At 45.1% G+C, this 25,705-nt stretch overlaps 1 protein-coding gene across 1 annotated transcript in view; it reads right to left on the bottom strand.

Annotated features, from left to right (window-relative positions):
• RAPGEF6 (Rap guanine nucleotide exchange factor 6) overlaps nucleotides 1–25,705 on the bottom strand; it is an 822,369-nt gene that overhangs the window by 31,793 nt on the left and 764,871 nt on the right. Inside the window, 4 exon segments of the mRNA XM_069201702.1 lie at nucleotides 8,919–9,430; nucleotides 11,801–12,029; nucleotides 17,820–17,954; nucleotides 25,249–25,437. Of these exon segments, the coding sequence (XP_069057803.1) occupies nucleotides 8,919–9,430; nucleotides 11,801–12,029; nucleotides 17,820–17,954; nucleotides 25,249–25,437 (1,065 nt within the window).

The raw sequence follows: 25,705 nt of genomic DNA, 5'->3' as shown, positions 1-25,705 counted from the left end.
CAATCAATTTGCAAACCGTGCTACATACCCGTGAGGGTTTCAAGGCGCTGGGTGGGGGAGGGGTGGAGGGTGCTGCTACTGCTCGAAGAGCCATGTCTTGAGGGGTTTTCTGAAGGAAAGAAGGTCCTGGGTCTGTCGTAGATCCGACAGGAGGGTGTTCTAGGTCTTGGCGGCGAGGTACGGGAATGATCTGCCACCGGAAGATTTGCGCCGGATACGGGGGATGGAGGCGAAGGCGAGGTTTGCGGAGCAGAGATGCCGGGTGGGGGTGTAGAAGCTGAGTCTGTTGTTCAGGTATGTTGGTCCGGTGTTGTGGAGTGCCTTGTGTACGTGGGTGAGGAGCTTGAAGGTGATCCTCTTGTTGACGGGGAGCCAGTGAAGGTCTCTTAGGTGGGGGGTGATGTGGCAGTGGCGAGGGATGTTGAGGATGAGTCGGGCGGAGGCGTTTTGGATGCGTTGTAGGAGTTTGGATGAGATACCGGTGTAGAGGGCGTTGCCGTAGTCGAGTCTGCTGCTGACGAGGGCCTGGGTTACTGTTTTTCTTGTTTCTGTTGGGATCCATTTGTAAACTCTGTGAAGCATGCAGTGGGTGTTGTAGCAGGAGGAGGAGATGGCGCTGACCTGCTTTGACATGGAGAGTGAGGAGTCGAGGGTGAAACTGAGGTTTCGTGCGGTGTCGGTGGGGGACCCAGCGTGGTCGGCCACCATGAGTTTCCCCAGGCGGAGGGGGTGCGCCCAAGGATGAGGACCTCTGTTTTGGCCGAGTTCCGTTTTAGCTGGCTGTCTCTCATCCAGTCGGCGATGGCTTTTAGTCCCTCGTGGAGGTTGGTTTTGGCGGTGTGCGGGTCCTTGATGAGGGAGAGGATGAGATGGGTGTCGTCGGCGTAGGAGATGATGTTGAGGTTGTGCTGACGGGCCACTTGTGCGAGGGGGGCCATGTAGATGTTGAACAGCATCGGGATGAGCCCTGGGGTACGCCGCAGATGATGTTGAAGGCTTTGGATTGGTACGGGGGAGGCAGACTCTTTGGGTTCTGCCGGCGAGGAAGGATGTGGTCCATTCGAGGGCCTGGTCCTGGATTCCTGCTGGGTGGAGGCGGGATTTTAGGGTGTGGTGACAGACGGTGTTCCAGCTTTCCGGGAATCTTGCAGTTTCGAAGGAGATGTTGATGGCTTTCCGTGGGTGTGGTGCAATGGCTGTGTCTGCTTTGTTGAAGATGTGGTGTGGGCAGGGGTCTGATGGTGATCCGGAGTGGATGGAGTTCCTGGTCTTGCACGTTTCGTCATCGCTGATGCTGGTCCAGGAGGTCAGTCGGCTGGAGCGGGTGGAGTTCGTGGTGGGTGGGGTAGGAGCGTCCAGAGTGTGAGGGGAGTTGAAGCTGTCGTGGATGTCTGTGATTTTTTGGTGGAAGGCGGTTGCTAGGGTGTCGCATAGTTCTTGGGAGGGGGTGATGTCGTTGACAGTGGCGTTTGGGTTGGAGAGTTCTTTTACGATGCTGAAAAGTTCTTTGCAGTCGTGGGCGTTGTTTTCTAGGTGGGTTTTGAAGGAGGATCTTTTTGCTAGCCTGATGAGTTGGTGGTGTTTGCGTGTGGCATCCTTGAGTGCCGTGTGGTTGTCTGGAGTGCGTTCGAGTAGCCATATTTTCTTGAGTTTTCGGCAGCGGCGTTTGGAGGCTTGGAGGTCGTCGGTAAACCAGGTGGCTTTTTTGTTGATGTGGTTGTTGGAGGGTTTTCTGAGTGGAGCAAGGCGGTCAGCACAGTCGTTGATCCATAGCTTGAGGTTGTGTGCGGCGATGTCAGGGTCGGTGGGGTTGACGGGCGGTTTCTGGGCTAGGGCCTTGGTTAGTTGAAATTCAGTGACTTTGCCCCATCGTCAGCGTGGTGGTTGTTCAGTGAGGTGGTGTTCTGTCTGTTTCTTGAAGGTGAAGTGGATGCAATGGTGGTCGGTCCAGTAGAGTTCGGTGGTATAGTTGAAGGTGACGTGGTTGCTTGTGGAGAAGATGGGGTCAAGGGTGTGACCGGCTGTGTGGGTGGGTGTGTTGACAAGCTGTGTGAAGCCGAGGTTGGCGAGGTTTTCGGTCAGGGTGGTGGAGTTGGTGTCATTGTTGTTTTCGAGGTGAAAGTTCAGGTCCCGGAGGAGGATGTAGTCCGTGGAGGCGAGTGCGTGGGTGCTGGCCAGGTTGGCGATGGCGTTGCTGATTGGTGCCCTGGGTCTCTATAGATGAGTGTTCCTCTGAGCGTGTTGTTGGGGTCGGTGCGGACTTGGAAGAGAAGGAGTTCGGCGGCGCTGAAGGAGTCGTCCAGGGTGGTTTTGACTTCGAGGGTGGCTTTGTGGACGAAGGCTATGCCTCCTCCGGTTCTGTTGGTGCGGTCTCGGCAAGCGACTTTGTATCAGTTCGGGATGGCTATGGCGATGTTGGGTGCTGAGGAGTCGTTCCACCAAGTTTCGGTTGGAAAGGCCACGTCTGGGGAGGTGGAGTCGAGCAAGTCCCAGACTTCTATGGCGGGCTTGTGTGCTGAGCGGGTGTTGAGGACTATGCAACGGAGGTGGTTGGTCTTGATCCTAGGAGGTTTGTGGGGTCTGTTGCAGGTGAAGCAGCAGTTGTGGCAGGAGAAGGTTCTGTGCGTGCTCTCTGGAGAGGCCTGGAAGCAGGTGGTGTCTCGACTGGTGTTGAGTGCATGGAGGGTGTGGGCGTTATAGCGAATGCTGACGGGGTGGCTGTTGCCGGGGCCAGGGGTTCTGCCGCTGGGCGCGGTCCAGGCACAGACGGGCTTGCCCTTGGTGTGCCTTCGGCGCGCCACCGGCACGGCCCCGCCGCAGCTGCCATAAGAGTAGGGGAGGGCAGGGTGTGAGTGGCAGCTGGGAGGCGGGAGGGCCTGACGAATGAGAGGGCTGGGGGGTGCGGCCGCAGGGGACGCAGCGGCGGGAAAAAGCAGGCAAAGGAAACGGTGAGAAGGAGGGGGAGGCGGGAAGGGCCGCAGGGGACGCAGCTGCGGGAAAAAGCAGGCAAAGGAAACGGTTAGAAGGAGGGGTGGGAGGTGGGAGGGGCCGCAGGGGACGCAGCAGCGGGAAAAAGCAGGCAATGGAAACGGTGAAACATGAGAAGCCTGAGAGGATAATTATGGAGCAGTTCAGAAGTATCCCACATTAGGAAGGTCAGAAACAAATTCAAATCTCATTTGGGCCAAGGGGCTGGAGGAAACATGTCGGTAAGACCTTTAACAAACCTGCTAACAATAGGAGACTTAAACAAAGGGGTTGATCAGGTAATCTTAAAAAAGCAGAGACTGCAGCTAGACAACCTTTGAGGGTCCCAAAGCAGAGCACTGTTGGGCCAAAGAAAATATGACAAGACAAATTCAGCAAGAGGAGCAGAGAGTGGGTCAACAGATTTGTCTGAACCCCATGCCACAAATGTATGCCAAAAGGTGTATACCGTTTTGGTAGAGGGAAGCCTGGCTGCCAAGATAACGTTACAGACTTCCCAGCCCGGAGTCACAAGAATTACTTGGTGCTGGTCGTTCTTGATCTTTCTGAGTACTCTGGGCAGAACTGGTATAACCGGAAAGGCATACAGGAGACCTAAGCTCCACTTGCAATGAAAAGCGTTGCTGAGCGAGTGCTACCTTGGAAAATCCAATGACTAAAACTGCTGGCTTTGCGCATTCTCTGTGGAGGCAAATAGATATAACCAAGGCTCTCCCCACTGATGAAAGAGACCTTGAACCACCTCTGAATGGAGATGCCATTTGGGACTGACCAGGCATTGTCAGCTGAGTTTGTGCACTCTGGCACTGAGAGAGCCCTCTAGGTGTTGAACCACCAGGGAAATGCCCCGATGTTCCAGTCATGCCCAGAGACGCAGAGCCCCCTGACAAAGAGTCCACAAACCCATCCCACCCTGAATGTTGCAGTACCAGATGGCGGTGGTGTTGCCCGTAAATATTTGCACTACTCTTCCCTAAAGAGAGGGAAGAAATTATTTCAATGCTAGCCTGATTGCCAGGAGTTCCAACAGGTTGATGTGGAGTCCAGACACCACCAGAGACCAGATGCCTCTGATCTCTGCCTCTCCCAGATGGCTGCCCCAGCCTGGGAGTGACGCATCTGTAACTAATATGAGCTTTGGTTGGGGAAAGGAGAGGGATCTGCCTCTGACAATCACGGTTTGTTACCCAGCAATGCAGATCTCGCATAGTTCCGGCCAAGATCAGGACCATGTTGGAGAGATTACCCTGATGCTGCGCCCACTGGAACTTCAGGTTCCACTGCAGAGCCCGCATAGGCCATCTGGCATGATCCACCAACAGGATGCAGGAGGCCATGAGGCCCAGCAGCCTCGGAGTCATTCTCACCAAAATCCAGGAGAGGCTGAAACAGCGATATCATAGCCTGAATATCCTAGACTCGCCACTTTGGAGGATATGCCCGAAACTGCACAGTATCCAGAACAGCTCTGATGAAAGGGAGCGTCTGAGAGGGAGTCAGGTGTGACTTTGGCACGTTTACAGTGAACCCCAGCGAATGCAGGGGGGTCGCCATAGTCTGGAAGAACTGTGAGACAACAGCCTGGAGCGAGCTTGCCTTCAAGAGCCATCAAAGTAAGGGAAGACTTAAACCCCTGACCTGAGCAGATGAGCTGCAACCACAACCATCACCTGGTGAACTCCAGAGGGGTGCTGGGTAAGGCCAAAGGGGACTACGGTGAACTGAAAGTGCTCGTGGCCCACCATGAACAGAAAGTAATGTCTGTGGTCAGGCAGGAAGGGAAAATGGAAGTAAGCATCCTGCAAGTCCAACACTTCCATCCAGTCTCCTGGGTCCAGGGGAAATAAAACCTGAGCCAGAGTAAGCATTTTGAACTTCTCCTTCCTGAGGAAGAGATTGAAGGACCAAAGGTCTAGGATAGGGCGGAGGCCCTTGTCCTTTTTAGGTACCAGAAAGAAACAGGAATAGCAACCAACTTCAGCCACAGGAACCCTCTATACAGCTCTCTTGGGCAAGAAAGCCATAACTTCCTTGTGGAGAAGTGCCAAGTGATCCTCCAAACCTGATTGTAGGGTGGTGGCATGGATGGAGGGGCAGTTTCGAAGGGGAGGGAGTAGCCCTTTTAGACTATCTGCAAAACCCACCTGTCTGACGTGATGGACTGCCTACAGATTAGGTGTTGGCGGATCCTGGACCGACTGGTCTCTGGTGGAGAAGAGTCAGACTAGGAAGGTTTTGGGTGAGGGGAGATGGTGGGGGAGGGGAGGCGCAGCTGGTGTAAGGGCGGTGGACTGTCCGGATCGCTGGCACTCTGATCCATGAGGTCAGTGGATTCCACATCACCGGCCACGCAGAGGGGAACGGACGTGGTTGGGCACCTTTTTCGTAGCCACGAAAGGGGCAAAAAGCAGACTGGGGGGGATGAAGAGCCGCCAGGAGGCCCAAGGACCTGGCCGGTAGCATGAGGCTCCTTGAAGCATCCAAGCGCTGAGTGCTTTTTCTGTGAAGAGACAGGTGCCATCAAAGGGGATGTCCATAAGATTAGGCTTGGACATTCCCCGAAAAGCCAGACGTCCTCAAAGAGGTGTGGCGCCTAAGGGCCACTGATGAAGCAACCGCCCTGCCTAGTGAGTTGATCGTGTCCAGTCCACATCGGATCATGAACTTTGCTGCTTCCCTCTTATCAGCAACTGCTTGGAGAGTACAAACCTCTTCCGGGACCTGTGGCTTCACTTGTGCATCCATATCACACAGAATGTGGTAGTAACAGCCCCAAAGGAATGCAGTGTTCACAGACAACAATGCCAGGCTGGAGGAAGAAAACATTTTCTTCCTAAGTGTGTCCAGCCTCTTGGATTCCCTATTTGGGGGAGCGGAAAGGAATGCACCATGGGAGGTGGAGGCTTGGATCACCAAGTATTCAGGGGTGGGGTGTTATATAAGGAAAGTTGGGTACCAAGAGTACAGCGATGGCGGCGGGCAATTGTCCTGTTCATAGGAGCCCCTGTGTTGGGTTTGGATCAGGTACCCGGTAGGACATCTGTAAGCCCTAAATTGAAGGGGATCACGGGATTCAGAGGATGAAGTTCCAGACTGAAGCACCTCTACCAGGAGGTTTGGCCTAACTGTCAATGAAGACAACTCAAGGTTTAGGATTTCGGCTGCTCTTTGCACCACCATAGAATATGAAGCACCCTTCTCCGTAGCCATGGTAGGAGGAGAAAGCATGCCAGTATCTGGGGAGGTGCCTAGTCCACTGGCTTCACCCAAGTCTGCATGCTAGTCCATATGGTCTTCGAGCTGGCATTTCAAAGGGTCCAGCACCCCCTCCCATTCCTCACTATACTCCAGCCCACAAGAAATAGTCTCAGGGTCCGACACAGGAGGCACAGCTTCTGTTGGCGTCATACGATGCCCATCCAGCTCTGTGTCCGAGTCAGCAATGAGGATGGGCACAGAAGGCACTGGGAGCGTCGGCACTGGTGTCAGGGAAGGTCGAGATGGTACGACCAATGCCGTCCCAGATCCAAGCCCCTCTGAGCTAAAGATGCCTGTGCAGAGCCCAAAAGGGCCCCTTCTGACTGCAGGGTCCAAATGCACTTGAGCGGTGTTGGAGTGCCCAAAAATGAGGTGCATGGCCTTCTAAACTCTTAACTGGGCAGGGGTCTCTAGTGCTCCCAGAAAATCGGGGAGGCATGGAGTCGGCCCAGACGCAGGCTCCACAGACTGAGGCCTAGAACGACAATGCTCCCCCGTCTCATTGGCTGAGGTGAAGTCAAAGAATGTTTTGCTTTCTTCAACTTCTTCTTGTACCTCAACTCACACGATCGTCCTGAAGACTTGGAGTAGGACGATGATGATGGAGGACTCAACAACTGCTCCTCGGACCCTCCTCTTGACCGCAACCTCGACTCGTGCGGAGTTGAGCATTGGGCCACCATCAGCTTCAGGGACCGCTCCCTCAAAGCCTTCGGATTCATGGCCTGACACTCTGAGCTCGACTTTGGGTCGTGGTCATGCTCCAAACCCCAAAGGCACATCAGTTGCAGATCCGTCACAGACATCGTCCGATGACAGTCTTCCTAGATGACATCCTAGACGCACCTTGAGTTAGCAACTCAAAAAATGTTGACAAAAAAGTCAAAATAAGGGCAGTCAAAAAATGACTGAGGGGTAGCTCTCTTCGGATTGGCTCTGGCTGGCACAGAAAGAAAAGAACTGACATCAGCTCACCGGGGTGGCGCCGATATAGGACCCCTGACATACTCTCCGGCGCCAACGACAGACACAGAGATGTGCTACGCCATTTAACGGCAGGGGTACTGCTTAAGAAAAATCTCTGGATACAGACTGACACCTAGGGGAAATTCTAAGGTAAGGAATCTGCAACTAGATGGCTCTATCAGAAAGAGCACGGAGTGTCAATTTGCTGAATTACAGTGGATTTTATTAAGCCAAGTTGATGGTTCATTTCTTTCATCTAGTTTCCTGAATTAGACATTGTTCTGAAGGTGCCTGAATGAAATAGAATCTTTACACAGTGGAGCATGAAAACCCTCAAAGCAGCACAAGAGGTCTAACAAGTCAATGGAATAGGATCAGCAAAGAAGCTGGGGAGGCATCAATTATGTTAAATGTAGGACAAAAAGTAAACACTAGGCACTCAGCCCATATAGGCACAATGAAAATCATTCAATTGCTCAAATCTTCTAAGCAGTATTTCCGTTCATAAAAAGTTGAGTGACAAGTATGAAATTAATTGGTGAACCATCTTGGCAGGTTTTTAAACTATAATTCTCCATCTGTCAGAAGCTTCAGAAAGATTACATTATAGCTTTAACAGAGAAATTGATCCATCTTCTTCATTTTTTAAACTCTACCATACTCATGCCAGATGGACCACTAGTTGCAAGCCAACTCTGGAATCCTGTGCACTATAAATATGTGGACGAGCTGGCATTCAGAAGGGACACAGTACATTAGTTGTTTCAGAAGTACTGGACACCTGGAGGAGTGCCATTTCATAAAATATCTGCAATAAAGATAATCTTATTTAACGTGAAACACTTTTGTGTTTGTTTTCAGTAACAATAGAACGACTAAGACCTAGTAATGCAAGATTCCCAGATGTCTTCATCAAGTCAGAGATACCATGTTCAAGATTCAAGGCTTCTATTTAAGTGTTCAATTAATTCTGGAAGATGTGGGTCTGGCTCACTACAAATAAACCAACCCAGGGTCCAGACTATGATTCAAAATGTATGTTATACTGGACTTTAATGTGTTGTACCAATGTGTCATGTAGTAACCTAGATACCGACTTTATCCCGCAGTGGTACCTTTTATGGTACGTGAAGCTGCATTAAATAATGAACATCAAAGTACAATAAATAGACGATCCCTTAAGAGTACATACAGATGATCTCAGAACAAGTTTGGGAGAAAAGGTGTGTCAATGTTACGATACTGAACAGTAAGAGTAGAATGGGTTTGTCTTGAATGCCTCTTAGCCACATGATACAGATACACGTTGAAAGTCCTCTGATTAAAATACCTTGGGACAAACATGCAACATTATTTTTAGTTCTACATGTTCTGAGCTTTGTATCCAAATTCATATGGAAGCACGTGGAATGGTAAATGGAATGATGAGTAAGTAGAAAGCAAGATGCCATGCAGTATCAAATTATTCAGAAACATTTTTAAAAATGGTTGTTTATGCAACCATGTAGTGATACATTAAAGAGCACATATAAAAAATGAAGTCTTCGTGCAAATGGAGTCGAGATGAAACATGTTATTGGAGTGCTGTGTATGTGAAGCTACATTAGCAACCTAAGGCCAGATCTGCTGATGTCATTTCTTGACAGCTCAATTTGAAAGAGGAAAAAAAAACAGATGCAAACACGCAAGCTTCTACCTTGGCTTACCTATAAGGCCTTTCGATGTACTTGATGTGACAGTTTTAATGGATGTGTCAGTGCTTGTCTTAGAGTCCAATACTTCATCTTGCTCCGCTGCACTATTATCTAGTACTCGCCTCTTGATTGTCCCATAGTTGGTCTCGTAGGTATCAGACTGAGAACTGGACGAGGTCCAGCTTTGCCGAGACTGATCGAGTTCCACACTATCTTTTGATTGGCTGTTATGTTTAGAACAGCTGTCTGGATTTAAACCAGAATCTTCTGTGTAGCAGTTTGTGGGGTCTACTTCTGCAATAGGTCCATCTAAATGCGTATGGCGGTACGAGTTCATGAGGTCCCAGTTTTTCTGGTTCTGAAAAGGCTGGAAGTTATCGTGAGAGTTACTGGAACACGACGTCCAACTTCCACGACCGCTGTCAACGGCATCTAGGAGAATGTGATCATGAGAGATCTCTTCGTTGCTCATGGTTGATGTGACACAGGACGCTCTGATTGCTGCATGCCTTGCTGGTGACCAGCTGTATTTAATGACAAAATATACAAATGAATAATATGCTTAGCAGAGGATTTAGTTTATCTGCCACAATAACCATAAAAACAAACGCACAATTGCAATTTTTTTATTAAAAAATAAATGGGTATATTATTTGAATAAAGCAAAACTCTAAAGAATGTGAAGGCCAATAAGTTGGACTCACTCCAATTGTTTCCTATTTGCTTAGGGGTCTAGTGCATTATGCAAACACTGAAAATGGCTGCCACCAGCAAACATCTGGACAACAGCCTTCATAAGTTGACATCCTCAAGAACTAGGAGTCTACTCAAATCACAATGAAAGATGCATGCGTTTTCCTCCTGAGCTCCCTTCTCATCCATCATTCTAAACCAAATACTGCATTTACTATGACAACACCATAATTTCTTCAATAGGCAGTCTGGAATGTAAAGATATAGCCTTGTTCTACCACCATTATCCTCCATAAATATATTAAAAACGTGGATGCTTATGAAATCTGAGCTTCTACGGAGGATAATGAACCATCTGTTCCTATGGTATTGTTGTCACATATGTCTGGTTATTTCAGAATACAATTACAAGCAAGAGCAGCAAACCAGCAAGATGTGGTGCTTCTGCCTGCCTAGTTTAGGAATTTGGACTATGGTTCAAGAGGTTTACAGAGCTTTAAAGAGAGTGTTAATACCTTTTCAAACTACAACATATTTTAATATTATGTACTGAAGCCTGGTATCAGTGTAAGTCAGGACTCTAAACATGTCAAACTGGTTTACTGAAAGACAGGTAGCCAAAACATAAAGAGGGGAGCTGAGAGGTGATCTGATTCTGGTTAAGTGAGAGGGGCATAGTGCAGAATAACTATCCCACAGGCTTCCTCCTCAAAGCATGTAAGTTGGGTCTATGGCTCTACTGTGGTCCACTAGAATCGTATGGCACAGAGCGAGGTTCACAGAGTCCTACCAACTCAAAAGGCCCTAAAAACAGAAGAGTGAGGGCATCAGAAAGGACAGATTAAAGATCTTGGAAAGGATAGAATAAAAGCCTTATTCCAGGGATTCAACTCTACCAGTCATTTATTTTAGAACTCTAGCATAAAAAGCTATACTAATCAGATCTCACCTAATACTGATAGATGTATTATTAAATGAAGAGTATGTCTTATGAAGATGACAACAAGCTGCTATGATTATGTCAAATGACAACTCCAAGGTCCTCTAACAAAATGTGCGGAAGTATATTTAGCAGGCATGAAACTAGGTACTTGGAAATGAAATCCCCTCCAAGAGAAACAATCGAGAAATAAATGTTGTCCCACATGTATTACATTGTACGGTACAAGGTTTCCTTTCTTAATTAAATATTAGGGATATGTGGCAATAGTCTCGAACTGTTCTACCTACTGTAAAAAATTTGCTTAGAACATCCAAAAAATACTTGGACTCTTGGAGGTTGGGTCTCCAGAACGAAGTGATCCAGATCATGCTACTTAATTAAAAAAAATTATATATATATGTCCGGTAGAAGGCGTTAGCCGAAACGTGTTGACATTTAATTTGTATTTTGAGGTAGCACGATTTTTTGCACTTTATTTGAAACAATGAACAAGCATCAACACATGGAAGATTGTCCTGTCTATGTGATGGCAGCAGTGAAATTTGTCTATGGTGCTGCCGTATAACGAATGAAAACTCAATTATTTGCAGGATATATATATATATATATATATATATATATATATATATATATATATATATACACACACACACACACACACACACACACATAGATAGCTAGATAGATAGATAGACATTTCAGTAATTTTTGGACCAAAGGTAAACAAAGCATACTGCTTTACATTGGAGGAGATTACAATATTTATTTTACTTCTGCTAAATATTAGCCAAATAGCCATTAATATTCCTGAAGTAAATACTGGAGAGGTTCCGATTTGCATCTCAGCATAAATCTTTCAGAACTCTAAAAATGAAAAGAACGGTACTGAAAGGCAAACACTACCCTACAGTTGAGACTTTGCTTTTCGCCCCTTAGGTCATGGGAAGAGATAAGCACTGGTGATATTGATGGGGAACACACCTTTGACCAAGTTTCCCACCTTGGCACCCTCTTACATGTTAGGTGGCTTGGGTGTGGGGGAACACCTGATGTCTCCAGGAGTAGGTGTAGGTGTGCTTTGAGTTAACCATGGTGTGCTCTATCGCTACAGTCAACATAACAGACAGTCGGACCCAAGCTTTAAGTTTTGCAAAGTGTATTTGGGAAATGGAAATTAGAGGTGATCTTAAAATAATACATGAGATTTATTTTAAAGCTCTGTGTCGTTATTTAATAATAAAGGCGCCCCTTATCTTACCTGCTGTAAGGCTGGCTGTGGCTGCCCACTGTGTGATGGTGTTCTCTTCTTTCAGAAGGCCCTGGCGAATCCATTACAATATGACTGTGAGGTAGCAACCTATCATCTTGGAGGGCAGCAGACATTGAGTCAACGGAGCAGTTACTGACAATGCTGGACCTCGAAGAGATCTCGCTGTGGCTGGAGTCTGAGAAGTTATCAGACTTGGTGGATGGTATGAGGGAATAGCCTAAACAAAGCAAAACGTTCTCATTTTAGAGAAAATAAGATAATTGAAAACAATATAAATATTGGTCACATTTTATAAAGTATGGTCTCTGATGGCACTATTACAAGTTAAAAGGTATTGCTAAAGCCGAGGTTTTCTGTCATCCCAAACTATGTTATTACTTCAGCAGTAGAAGTGATCCCCTAGTCACTGATTATTGGTATAGGAGAGTAACCATCTCACTGCATTGTTTACCACAAGATATCCCTGAACTCCTTACCGAACCTTTGGGACACATTCCACCAGGTCTGACATGGTGGATTTATCACCAGAATAAACCATGGTATCACCTACCCAATGTTGTATAAAAAGGGGCTTGTAATGCAGATTTGGGCAGAAAATCCTGTTTTCGCCTAAGCCTAATGCGGGTCTTAGCAGTTGAAAAGGACAGGCGTTTCTTAAAACAAAACAATCAACCACCATAAGTGAAAACGACCGAAGGAAAACATTTATTATTGAACCCACTGTACCATTTATACAAAGGTAACACCACTGCCAACTGCAAGACTCAGATGATTGTGCCTTGTACCTATTGCAGGTTACACCATCGCACCTGACGATGTCACAAGCTACAAGTACCAGTAATGATCTAGAGTTCAGTATAAAATGGGTTATTCACAGTCAACCCCCAATAAGCATTCTTCTATTTAATGTTCAGTTTACCACGATGACACTGAAATACAAACACCGCCTCCTCAAATCCTCACAGGAATACTAGGCAAATGCATGAGGGCAAGATGTGGGAGGAGGGCCAGTGTCTGTGTAAAACTTTTGTTTTAGTACCTAGAAAAACATTCATACTGTATTTGAATTGTAGACGTTCATTAAAAAAAAATTGAAAAAGGAAACGTATTAAAATAAGGAAACGGAACACATTGATAAAACTTGACATAAATTGTGTTTCTTTTAAGTGAAGGACATGAAGCGAAGAGGATCCCAAAACAAAAGCTTTTCCTTATCAACACTTACCAGCGTAGAAAGACAAAATAGAAGAAATGTGATATTGTCCTTTCTCTTCCATTTGCCTATTGTGTTTATGTTTGAGTTGACCAGGTTATTTAATCGCTAAAAAGCCACTACAGCAACTAAGACACAAGCTGAACTTATGTTCACTCCAAGTAAACTTAGTAAACTTAAGATGTCCCAACTCGATCCAAAACTATTTTCCTTCTTAAATATTTGACTATGGTGTTCTGTATTAGTTACCATTTAGATACTACATAAAATATCATCTTCACAGGACAGAATTCTTACAGATACTCCACAAATTACTACAACCACATTTATGGAAGCCTTAGTCTTCAGTCCCTCATTGACTCGCATCACCCCATTTTAAAAACCTACACAAAATCCAGTGAATACACACTCAATCAAAACGTGTATTTCGCATTCACTTTAAATACTGATGAACCTTAAGACTAGCACCTACACAAAAAAATCACTCATCCTACCTCCTGATTTCAGGAGAGCTTTGAATGCAGGCACACGTTTCCTGTTTAGTGGCCTACTAAAACCACCCTGCTTCCACTTAAACTACACTGTGCGCTCCATGTCATCAGATGCTTCAATCTCCAACACCACCATGACACAAAATCTGACACCACTCACCTTCACTATAACAAGCTGCCGTCACCAACTGTCAAGCACTACATGCCAGGCAGAAGCAAGAAAACATTCTACCAAGGAGCATGTGCCATCTACAAAAGCAAGACTGTGATCCACGCTTTCTTAGTCATCTTCATTGCATTTGGAATATCCTACAAACGATATAGTGTACTAACCCCCTATTCGTAATTCAATTGAAATATCAGTAACTAATGCTCACCAACTTCGAAAAATACTTCAGTTCTTACTTTTACTCGCTGCTCATGTTTTTTGCCTCCCAAACTTAAATGCATTTCCTGGCCTTCACCTTAACTGTACTTTCCCATGTGGTGTAACTGGCTCTCTCTTATTAGATACAATGTGCTCGATGCCCACAGAAAACATCTTCAATTACAAAAAGTGAAATTAAGAAATGTAAAATATTTCATAAAAATAGTATACATTTAACATACAAGTAGGCCTATCTTTACTCATAAATATAGTTTTTAAGGACGTCACTCATCTATTATCTTTATGAATGGTGATTTCTGAATGAGGGGCATTAGTCTGCAACTTGTATGCGAAATAATTTTTTCTAGTGGAAAAATGCATTCCTACATTCAATTATCATGAATTCTTTGTACGTTCACTGGAATAACTATTTGCATCCTCGGAGGTAATAGAATTACCGTAATGCTATATCATATTTTAATTACCTACATTGTTTTATTATAAACAAAAACGAATCTTTATATCAAATTAATTTACAACTTTGACTTATAAAAAATAGTAAATACTAAAGTCCCACAAAGTCTGTCATATTAAAGCTGAAAACATACATCTGAAAATCAAGATCAGGAGCTCAATTTTAAAAATTGCAGATTTTTAGAACATGGGAGTTGCACAGAGGAAAGCCAGTTCATCGGTCATTTGTCTGATCAAATGCCAATTAGATGGCATTTGAAAATGCATTATAAAGAGGTGGTATGTTCTGATACTGCCCATAAAAGGTTTGGGTATAATGCTTTAAAAATATGCTGGGAGGCTTGCTTGACAATGCCTTTCACACTTTTCTACAGGGAAGACAATTTCATAGATCCAATCCAAAGCAGTGCTCAGGCAAAGCGCAAGCAAATTTGGACGAGATGGTCAATGAAATATCCAATTATTATGAGGTGGCATTATGTGGTGGTAACACCAACCTTTACATGCCTCACCACTTTCCTCGCCAAGCACTAGCTCAACAGTTAGCAGACATGACTTGCCTGTTTCCTACTTGCTGGAATACAGTTAAGGTAGCAAAGCCACTGCTCGTTAGATATGGATTTAAATTATTGCAAAGTGTACTATATCTTACACTATTCTTGAAGAAACTACTATATGGACAATGTTCACTTAGATGGTAATATAAAGAGCCACGCCATATCTGGAAAGGTCTTTGCTAGTACTCTTTGTTAACAAAGATATCAGATTCTAATTATGATTTTCACATGTACCTTTCGAATTTATAAGTTATATTAACTTCGTTCTTGGAACATACTCTATGTTTCCGTGTTTCAAGAACTAATAGAGCCAGGACAAAAGTACAAAAAGAAGAATTAATAAAATAGTTTAGCTTGGCTGACTGGATGGTCAACAGTTCTACTCACAGTTCCAAAATAACAAAGGTCGGTCATCTGAATTTAAAGATGTACTATTGAGCAATAAAGGCCTGCTGGCTGCCAGTACAATGTACTGAACAAAACATTCAGAAGTTTAACAGCATTTATACTGGAACCAGCATAAACTTGAAAAATCCTTGGTTCTGCTATGCATGGTTAGGGTAAGGGGGAGTCCCCTTCACTCTTGGCATACCATAAGTATTTTACAATATCCTCTGCTCACTTTCCCTGGACTTTCTTAGGTTTTTACATGTTTAAAAGGCCATTCTGTTATGAATACGTTTTCTGAAAGCCAACTGCCTTTAATGCTAACTGGTAAACCTTATCCCAAAATATCTACCCAGCAGAGTGCGAGAATGCAGGAACAAATGGCGAGCATGCTAGCAATAAAGTTCACCCTCAATAAGGAATGTCACAGTGACTCATTGTTGGTAGTACTGCTGTTACAAAGGATACTTGTCTGCTGCAATTTAATGCTGGCTTTCTGCAACAAACTGTGATATATTCCTTCTGCAGTACTTTTAAGTAATCCTTCTGGTTCAATCCTAAACTGACACACAATGCATTTTTACATGAGTTAACAGTTACTGCAAATAAATACTGAAGCACAACTGGACTGCAAGACTGGCTGAAGATGTCGAACGGTACAACGCATTACTGGACATACAGAACGGGGTAACATTTAAAAGTACCTCTATCAGGGCTTGCCGCCATTTTCTGTTCTGTAAATAAGGTGTATCAGAACATAAGAAAAAAAATTGCAGCCCTCCAAAAACTGCAAACTTTGATCAGCTTAAGTTATATGACAGTGTGGCAAATTATAGAGTTTTTCTGCCTATTTTGCGAACTTATGTTAGCTTCCTTTTTCAAAACAACCAATGACACCAATTTCTCAGCAGCCACATTGGGCAAGCAGTGAATCAAAGCGTCCTCCTTCTTTTAGACCCTATCTGTGGACAGAGCCAAACACAGGGGTGGCTGCTGCCTTGACCACTACAAATGCTGGATGTGTCGGGGTCTTTTTGGCTGCTGTGAGAAGCACCTGAGCTTTGTAGCTGTTCACACACAAGTGCCCCCTCTGTGTCCTCTATTTTAGCCTTGCTGGGTGAAACCAGCCTGTCCCTCGAGCTGCTCCTTTCCCTAAAGCGTCCAAAGGGGGATCTCATCCTTTTCCTGAGCTTGCTCTCCTGTCCTGCCTCTTTTCTATGCTGCTCTTCCTCCGCCTCTTTCTGCTGACTGCAGTCTGCATCCTGTGCTGCTCTGCCTGTGATCTGCTGGATTCTCTTCTGCAAGTATCCCCCACCTATTCCGTAGCTACGATGGCTGCTGCTCTTGTGGCCTGACTCGCAGGTAAGCAATGAGGACGATCCAAATGTAACAGACAGGAGTGGGAGACCCGCTGAAAAAATAAATATTAAAGTTTAGCAAGGGTCGAAGACAGTGTACCAAAGTTGAGTGCTTTACAGTAGGCAAAAAGGTAATACTGTTCATTCTACAGAAAATTCATAAAACGACCACGCTGTAACTTAATATAAGCATCACTGGGCATACTACGGGGCTCAATAAATGATGTCGTAATGTATGTGAGGAACAGAGGCAGACACTGCTAAGAAGACCACAGACTGCTCGAAAAACCTTAATCAAGGATATGGTATCACCAAGGAGGCCATCAAGTTTCCACTACTTTTTAGTAACTCTAATCTGGGACTCGCTAGGTTCTGCCTGAGATACCGCTGACCCCCTTCAGATCGTGGACAATCTCAAGCAGTAAAGGTTACACATGAGTGCATTTTTATGGCATCAATGGGTTCCATAGTTATTTTGCAGTCTTTACCTGGGAAACCCATCAACAAATACATTTCCCCAATGATAAATTGTTAATTTCTGAAGCACACAGCAAACATATGTCCAACCAAAAAATTTCCCCAACTGACAAAGATATGGGAAACATTCATGCAAATTAGAGTGTTAAGGCAGGAAAATGTACATATGATGACTTGAAGAGAATCCAAACAAAAACATATTTAACAGTAGAAGAGGTGCAGCCAGGCAATGCATCACCAGAGGCATGGCTATAATGTCATGCATGTGGTAGTATCAGTATATGATCCCTTACATGCAAAAGGAAGCAAACAATTTTCTGATGAACTCCTATTCTACCAATGAAACCTCATTCTTTCTCCAAACAAATACCCAGAGATCAGGGTGGGCTCAGCAGTTTGAAGCAGTTCCAATGCTTCAAGAGAAGTGGAAGAAAGGGATATACCATAATAATAAAAACAAGGACGTAAACCGAAGGTGGGTAGACCTCATTCGTCTTAACGGGCTGAAAGATCCACACACCAAGAAGCCATCTCCAGTGACATCCTGTACGACGCACAACTGTGCAGGGATCTTCCCTTCGAGTACACTCCTGAAAGCCCGCTCACTTAACAGTCCGTACTTCAATAAAATGTACTTACACTTTGTACAAGGTAACTGAGAACATTTAAATCCTTTCTCGTACCTTTGTGCGGGGAGTTCTGGGGAGATCCAGGAGGGCTAGAGTGCAAGGATGATACCATCGATATGGTGTCCTCTGACTGTCTTTTGCTGCTGCTGTCCTCTGCCAACAGTGATGATTTCTGCGGAGAACCTGTTGCTGATGTGAAAACAAAGCCAAAGTACATTCAAAAGGGTGTTCATTTGTGTTTAGAGAGTACATAAACCTTCTTTCCCACTAATGATTTTTAATATTTTGCCCAATTTATGGCTATGAGTTATTATATTTTCAAGTGTGTTCTTTTCTCATGCGAGCTAATAACGCTCTAGTATTAATGCTATGAATTATCACAACACTGTATTTACAATGAGATCTACAGAAGCAAATAACTGAAAATGGGTTGACCATTAAAAAGTATACACAAAGGAAGGGACATTATGGTTCTAATCCATAATCTAAAACAGTCATTTACACGTTCCATATTACCCCAGCACCACCTCAAAGCAAATAAAAAGGAATATAATTCATGCCACACTGGCATACCATGCATGAGATTACCACTGACATCATCCACGGCAATCCAGAAGTTACAAATTATTCCACTTTTCTTTTAATATGCAGGATGAGATGAGAAGAGTGACATCTAGATTTAGGCACTTCATTCAATGTGCTTAAGAATATCAACAGCGTGTCTCTACCAGATAAGGCGTTACCAAAAGTAAGTTACTTGTCCATCTGCGAGAAACATCTAGCTGCAGATTCTTTACCTTGGAATAGATACCCAAGCAATACCATCCCCAGAGGTGGGTCTGCGAACCAAGATCACACCAGAAAGTTCTGCAGGACCGAATGGGCAAAGTGCCTGTCCCTACGGACCTGACTGTCCAGGTAGCAGTGTTTGGTGAACATGTGCAAGGATGCCCACTCTGCTGCCTGACAGGTGTCCAGGACTGGAACTCCGCATCGTAGTGGTTGCAGCTTTAGCTCCTGTAAAATGAGCACACAAGCCCTCGGGGGGGGTTGCTTCTTAGCCAATGTGTAGCACATTTTAATGAAGAGTACGACCCATCTCCAGTGCCAATACTTTCTTCACACCCATATAACCAAAAAAGAGTTGATCATCCACCCGGAATTCTTCAGTACAATCAAGGTAGAATGCAGACATTTTTTTGAGCCCAGGAGCTGGAGTCTCTCCTCTTCCTTAGAAAGATGCGGGGTGTGTAAAAAGTAGGCAAGGTGATGGATTAGCCTACATGGAAGGACATAACCACTTTCAGGAGAAAGGAGGCCTGTGTGTGAAACACCACTTTGTCAGGGTAGATGGAAAGGTATGGTTGCTTAGATGGCCATGCCTGCAGCTCACTAACGCTGTGGGCAGAAGTAATGGCCACAAGGAAGGCTGTTTTCAAAGTGAGAAGCCTGAGAGGACAATTGTGGGGAAGCTTGAAAGGAGCACACATCTAGAATGCCAGAACAAAATTCAAGTCCCATTGGAGCATAATGAAAGGGGAAGGAGGTAACATGGGTGAGGCATTTGGGAAACCCATTTACAATAGCGGATTTAAACAAAGAAGGCTGATCAGGCAACTGTAAGAAAGCAGAGACTGCAGACAAATAACCTTTGAGAGTGCCCAAAGCAGAGCCTGCTGGGTCAAAGAAAGTATGAACAATAGAACATCAAAGAAAGGGACAGCGAAGGGACTATCAGACTTGTTTGGGCACCAAGAACACAACAGGTGTATACCATTTTGGTGGAGACGCGCCTGGCTGCCAAGATAACGTTGCAGACTTTGGGCGCAAGGTCAAACACTGTCAACTGCTGCCTCTCCATCTCCACGCAAGAAGTGTGGAAAACCTTCCGCTATAGCTGCAACAGAAGATCCTCCTGAAGGGTCAGTATGATGGGAGAATCGATGGACATGCTCAATAGCTTGGGATACCAGATTCTTCAGGCCCAGTCCAGCGCCACAAGGATCATTTGGGCCCGATTGTTCCTGATCTTCTTGAGAACTCTGGGCAGAAGTGGTATGGGTGGAAAGGCACACAGGAGGCCTGAGCTCCACTCCAGAAAAAAAACATAGCTTAGTGAGTGCTGCCTTGGAAACTCCAATGTGCAATACTGCTGACATTGCATGTTCTCTGCGGAGACAAACAGATCTAACCAAGACTCTTCCCAATGCTGAAAGAGACCTTACGCCACCTCCAGATGGAGACATCATTTGTGATCGACCACGCATTATAGGCTTAGTTTGTCCACTATGACATTCAGAGAGCCCGCAAGATGCTGAACTACCCGAGATATGCCCTGCTGTTCGAATCATGTCCAGAGGCGCACAACCTCCTGAGAAAGGGTCTATGACCTCACCCCACTCTGCTTGTGACAGTATCACATGCAGTGATGTTGTCCGTGAACACCTGCACTACCTTCTCTTTGAGAAAGGGAAGAAATGCTTTCAATGCTAGTCTGATCGCCCTGAGCTCCAACCGGCTGATGTGGAGTCCAGACTTCGCAGGAGACCAAATGTCTCTGAGCTCCGCCTTTGCCAGGTGGCTGCCACATCCCATGTAGTGACACATCTGTCATACTGTCACATCTGGTTGGGGAAGGGAAAGGTATATGCCTCTGACCTAACTGCGCTTCATTATTCTGATGCTGTGCCCACTGGAACTTCAAGTCCCACTGCAGAGCCCAGATATGTCATCTGGCATGTGTCACCAGCAGAAGGCCAGCAGGCTCAGCAACCTCAGAGTCACTCTCACCAAAATCCAGGATAGAGGCTGAAACATCAGTATCATGGCCTGAATATTCTGGACTCGCCGCTTGGGAGGAAAACCATCAAAGTGCACTGTGTCCCAAACAGCTCTGATGAAAGGGAGCATCTGAGAGGGAGTACGGTGTGACTTTGGCACATTTATAGTGAACCCCAGTGAATGAAAGAGGTCTGCCATAGTCTGGAGGTGAGAGATGACAGCCTGAAGAGAGTCCCCCTTAAACAGCCAGTCATCGGGATAGGGGGAAGACTGAAACCCCTGACCTGTACAGATGAGCTGCCAAGATGTAGTTGGTATCTTAAGGGTCCAGCAACTCCCCCCCTCCATTCCTCAATGTACCCCAGTAAGAATAAGGGTCAGGATCCGAAATAGGGAGAAAGTCCCCTGTCTAAGTTTGAATCAGTATTGCACGACATCGGTTTGGCTCCGTGTTGGAGTCAGTAATGAGGATAGGGTTGACACCACCCAGGGGGCACTGGCAGCGTTGAGAGTGACATCTGAACTGGCATCGGTGAAGGTCGAGGCGGTACGATCAATGCCTGTTCAGGTCCAAGAATGGATCCATGGGTACCCCCTGGAGCCGGGGCTGAAGCTGTCTGCTTGGAACCCATGGAAGGGGGGGTAACGTTCTGACTCAGCGGGGCCTGAAGGCATTCCAGCGGAGCCGGTCTGCCCAAAGATGAGGTGCATGGCCTCAAAAGTCCCTGAGTTGGGCAGGGGTTGCTCTGGTTCCCAAGTACTCGGGGAGGCGCAGAGCCGACCCAGACGTAGGCTCCGAAGACGAGGGCCTAGAGAAACGATGCTCCTTTACCCTCATCTCATCGACAGACAGGGTGAAGTAGAACACTTGTTATTCTTTGACTTCTTCTTGTGCCCTAACTTACCCAAGCGTCCCAAGGACTTTGAGTAGGATGACGAAGAATGGGGGCTTCACGCCGTTCTCGGGACCTTCCTCTCGACCGAGAGCGACACTGAGCTGAGTGCTGGGCCGCAAGTACCTTTAGGGATCACTCCCTCAAAGCTTTCCGATTCACGGCCTGGCACTCGAAGCACGACTTCAGTTCATGGTTGCGCTCCAGACACCACCACAGGCACACAAGGTGCCGATCTGTCATGGACATCATCCAATGGCAGGATCCGCAGGGCTTGAACCCAGTCCTACGCAAAGACATCCTTGACGAACCAAAAGTGTCAACACTCAAAAAACTTCAACACAAAGTAAAAAAAGATCAGCTAAATGACAGAGGGGTAAGCTCTCCTTTGAGCTTGCACAGCAAGAAAAGAAGTGACGTCAGCATGTCATGTGGTGCCTTCATAGGACCAGCAACATCATATCCGGAGCGCAAGACACCGACGACGGACACTGAGCCGATCGACACCACCTAACAGTGCGTGGGGGTATTACTCGTGAAAAATCTCCAGATCCAGAGTAATGCCTGGGGTAAATTCTAAGGTAAGGAATCTGCAACTAGCTATCTCTATCAGATTGCACCCACCGCATTCTTTATTATATTTTACCTGTGGTGGAACTGCAGCAACATTTCATCTATGTATATTTATTAGAATGAAATATAAATACTGGCACTGGTACTTAAGGTTTCCAAATCATTCAATTTTTAAGAACACTTTTTTTTTTTTTTACTGAAGCTTGGAACTGCAGCTGCCATTTGTCTCAGTGACTTCTCTAGAAGGAAATCAGCACCAAATCTCTATAAAGAATCTACTAATTGTGGGTGTAAACACAGCAGCATTTCTTCTCAGGTTATTCTATGTGAGGACCTTAAGTGCCAACAGTGGAACTATGACTGACTTTCCTTTCCATGTGACCAGGCTGAGGACATTTGATTGCTGCAGGGGTATAGAATTCATATAGCCCTATGGCCAATACATATTGTTTAGGATTAAGGACAAAACGTTTTCATATTTATTTTGTTCTTGGGACAAGTAGGTCCAGCCCCCTGCAGCACAAACCATTTAGCTGCCAGTTAACACTACAAGGATCAGTTAAGGGCACTGTCTGCAGTTAAGGTAATATTTGTGTCCATAGGTGAATGCTGTTCAAACTTGTATTTGTACAAAGCATTTATTATTAGGGTGAGCACTCTAAGGAAATATTGGAAACTCAGACTGCACTACTGATAGTAGTTCCAGTATAAAAATGAGTACATATGTTTGCAATGTTTACTAATATGAAGCTACATATAATGTTCCCAGAATGCTCTCTGATTAGATACAAATATTTGCAGAAGTTTGAAAGCAAGATTGTGGATTCTTTGCTTTCGAAATAAAATATTCACAAAAAATGCAACTAGGAAAAAAATGGTTTGCTAATCTACTGTAAAATGTTAGGTATTATTTTTCTGAGGCATCATTTAGTAAAATGTGTTGATGCATGCCAGTATTTAAAAAACAAAAAATATTCAGAATGGAAAATCAATGTAACTAGTTTCACAAGATTATTACTGGCAAAACCAGTATGTGAGCCTTTTGGTTTTGTCAATGTGTGACTTTTCAAGAGGATCCCTGTCGAATTCACAAGAACAGTCACCCAGACACTCATCAGCAGCAAGCTCGACTACGGTAACGCACCGTATGCCGGCACATCCCAGAAGCTCAAAATGAAGCTGCAAAGAAACCAGAAGGCCACCACTACACTTATCCTGACATCCCTCGCCACAGCCACATCTCTGGACACCCGAGACCTTCACTGGCTCCCAATCAACAAAAGAATCACCTTCAAGCTGCTCACACATGCTTACAAGGCCCTCCACAACATCAGACCTGCATACCTCAACCACAGCCTCACCTTCCACACGCTCACCAGACAACACAGTTCCGCTCCCCTGGCTCTGGCCACCATCCCATGGATTCACTGAACCACAACCTGAGGAAGACCCTTCTCCTACCTCGCCGCTAAGACCTGGAACTCTCTTCTCTTCATCTCAGGCAATCTGCCTCTATTCAGGAAGGACCTCAAGACCTGGCTCTTCGTCTGAACTGGCCATCCAGCAGTTTGTCTGAGCAGCAGTACCCCCTGCATGGCTTCCCCTCCCCCAGTCCCTCGAGACCTGAATGGATAATTAGCAGCGCTTTATAAGAATCCTGATTGATTGACTGATTGATTGCTTGACATGGTTTTGTGAAAAAATGATTGTTAATTATTGTTGTGGGAGCTCCCCTGCCCTCACTATTAAACACTGGCAAAAAGCAAAGAAATCTTTTGGTCTCAAAAAGCACACATTGTCACAGTAGTTCATGGCTTTGAAAAAACCTACTTTTGTGCTGATATGCCCCTTGTGAAAGAGCACAATGCTGTCACTTGCTAGCTGATGGGGAGAGAGACTGAATTTTAATAAAAATAAAATGCATTTGTTAACGCCAGACCTTACAAGGGATCCAATTTTTAAATAAAGTCACAAAAGGGCACTGCACTCAGGATATATGTTCATGCAGATTTACTGCTTTCATGACTGACCATGAGCTTAGACAAGTAGGCCAGGAAGTGGTACTCCTAGAAATATCTGTGAACTGCATTTCAGCATGAGCAAATATATATGTGTAGACTTGCTCATGTGAAAATCTATTGAGTGTTTATAACTTCACTTTCCCTCCAACCACTTTTTTCGCCAACCCGGGATGAACTTTTACTTCTGCCTTTGTCAGGAATAAATTTCCATGCTCTCTCAGTATGGGTAAAGATTAGAGAAGAGCTGGTGAAAACCTCTAAAACATGCAAGTTAGTAGACTTGCACAGACTCAAGAGAGCATTCCAACCCTGGAACTATTGCTTTTTGCTACGCCCAGCCCCACAATGCACATCTGTGGAAACGTACCAAAATAAGGAAATTGCTAGTATTCAAACCCTACCATAGTAGAAGCCCTGGCATAATCAGTGAGGTTATTAGCAGAGTTCTTATATATTGTGAAGGTTGCCATAATTTGTCGCCACACTATATGGCACCAAAGGGACAAGTCGATTTAGTTACAGGACAAGTAGATTTATGAAGCAATCTATCCCATGGACAAGTAGATTTTTTATTAAAATTCACACCCCTGTTGTGGACTGTGGTATTTATTCTCTGCAATGTGACCGTGATGTCATAGTTAAGGGTGTGATCAGTGCTTGTGGAATGTCAGTGCTTTTTAGGTTTTGGTCTGTAACCATACATGCCTTTCAAATTAGTTTTTTTTTTTCTCCAGGAAAAACATGTATAAGCCACACACAACAGTTAAAAAGTATATTCTGAAGACGACCCTGCAGCTTTGAGGTGGGATTTTCCAATGAGCTTTTTCTGACGAGTCGTCACATATCCAATAAATGCAAATTGTAAGGCTCATACCTAAACATTATAGTGAAGCTATGCATGTACCAGAGTACTGTGAACTATTAATGTGTTCCATCACAGTAGTTAATCAATCTATTAACGTGGTTGTACTGAATGGAGAACAGAATTAGGCTACATTTATAGGCATTTCTGGCAAAAGCAATAGGTTGACGATGACCCAGCCACAGGACTGCAGCCGGTACGGCTGTACAGAGACTTCGCTGACACACGGGGTCTCTCTCTGGCTCTCCCTCGATCCCTCACTCTCCAACCCCAGATTCTCCTTTTCTGCTATGGTTATACAATGTAAAATATATAAACGTGCAAGACATACAAAAGGCAGATGTTAAACTCACTACATGTACTGTGGTCCTTGGCTTGGCCTTTCTTCTTCGGGTATAAATTGACCGCTGGCACTTGGAGTACTTGGCTAATACGGTTTTGCTGATGCTGATGTGTCTTGGCAGCCTGGCCAATAGATCTCATTGGCGCTGGTGACATTTCTATGGATTTTGCACCTCTGCGATCACTTGAACTCTTTGTTACTATATAAAAATAGGAAATAAGAAATTACAGTAGGCATTTAACACCACATAGACAGGAATTTGGTGAGCCACTGCAAGGCCCACATACAAGAGCAGCATTCAAAGAGGGGGACAAAATATTGCTTCTTGACTGCACAAATTGTACTCATTGTGATTTAGGATTAAGGAAGGCGGCAAAGACTAAAGGAACTTGGAATTAAGGGAAGAAGCACTAGAATGAACCCCCCTTTCCTCGCAGAAAAGTTTTAAATAACGACCTTTCAAACTT

This window comes from Pleurodeles waltl, chromosome 7, assembly GCF_031143425.1.
Source record: "Pleurodeles waltl isolate 20211129_DDA chromosome 7, aPleWal1.hap1.20221129, whole genome shotgun sequence".
In the NCBI taxonomy this organism is placed as follows: Eukaryota; Metazoa; Chordata; class Amphibia; order Caudata; family Salamandridae; genus Pleurodeles; species Pleurodeles waltl.
The sequence above is the reverse complement of the archived record's forward strand: the minus strand, read 5'-3'. Positions and strand labels throughout refer to the sequence as shown.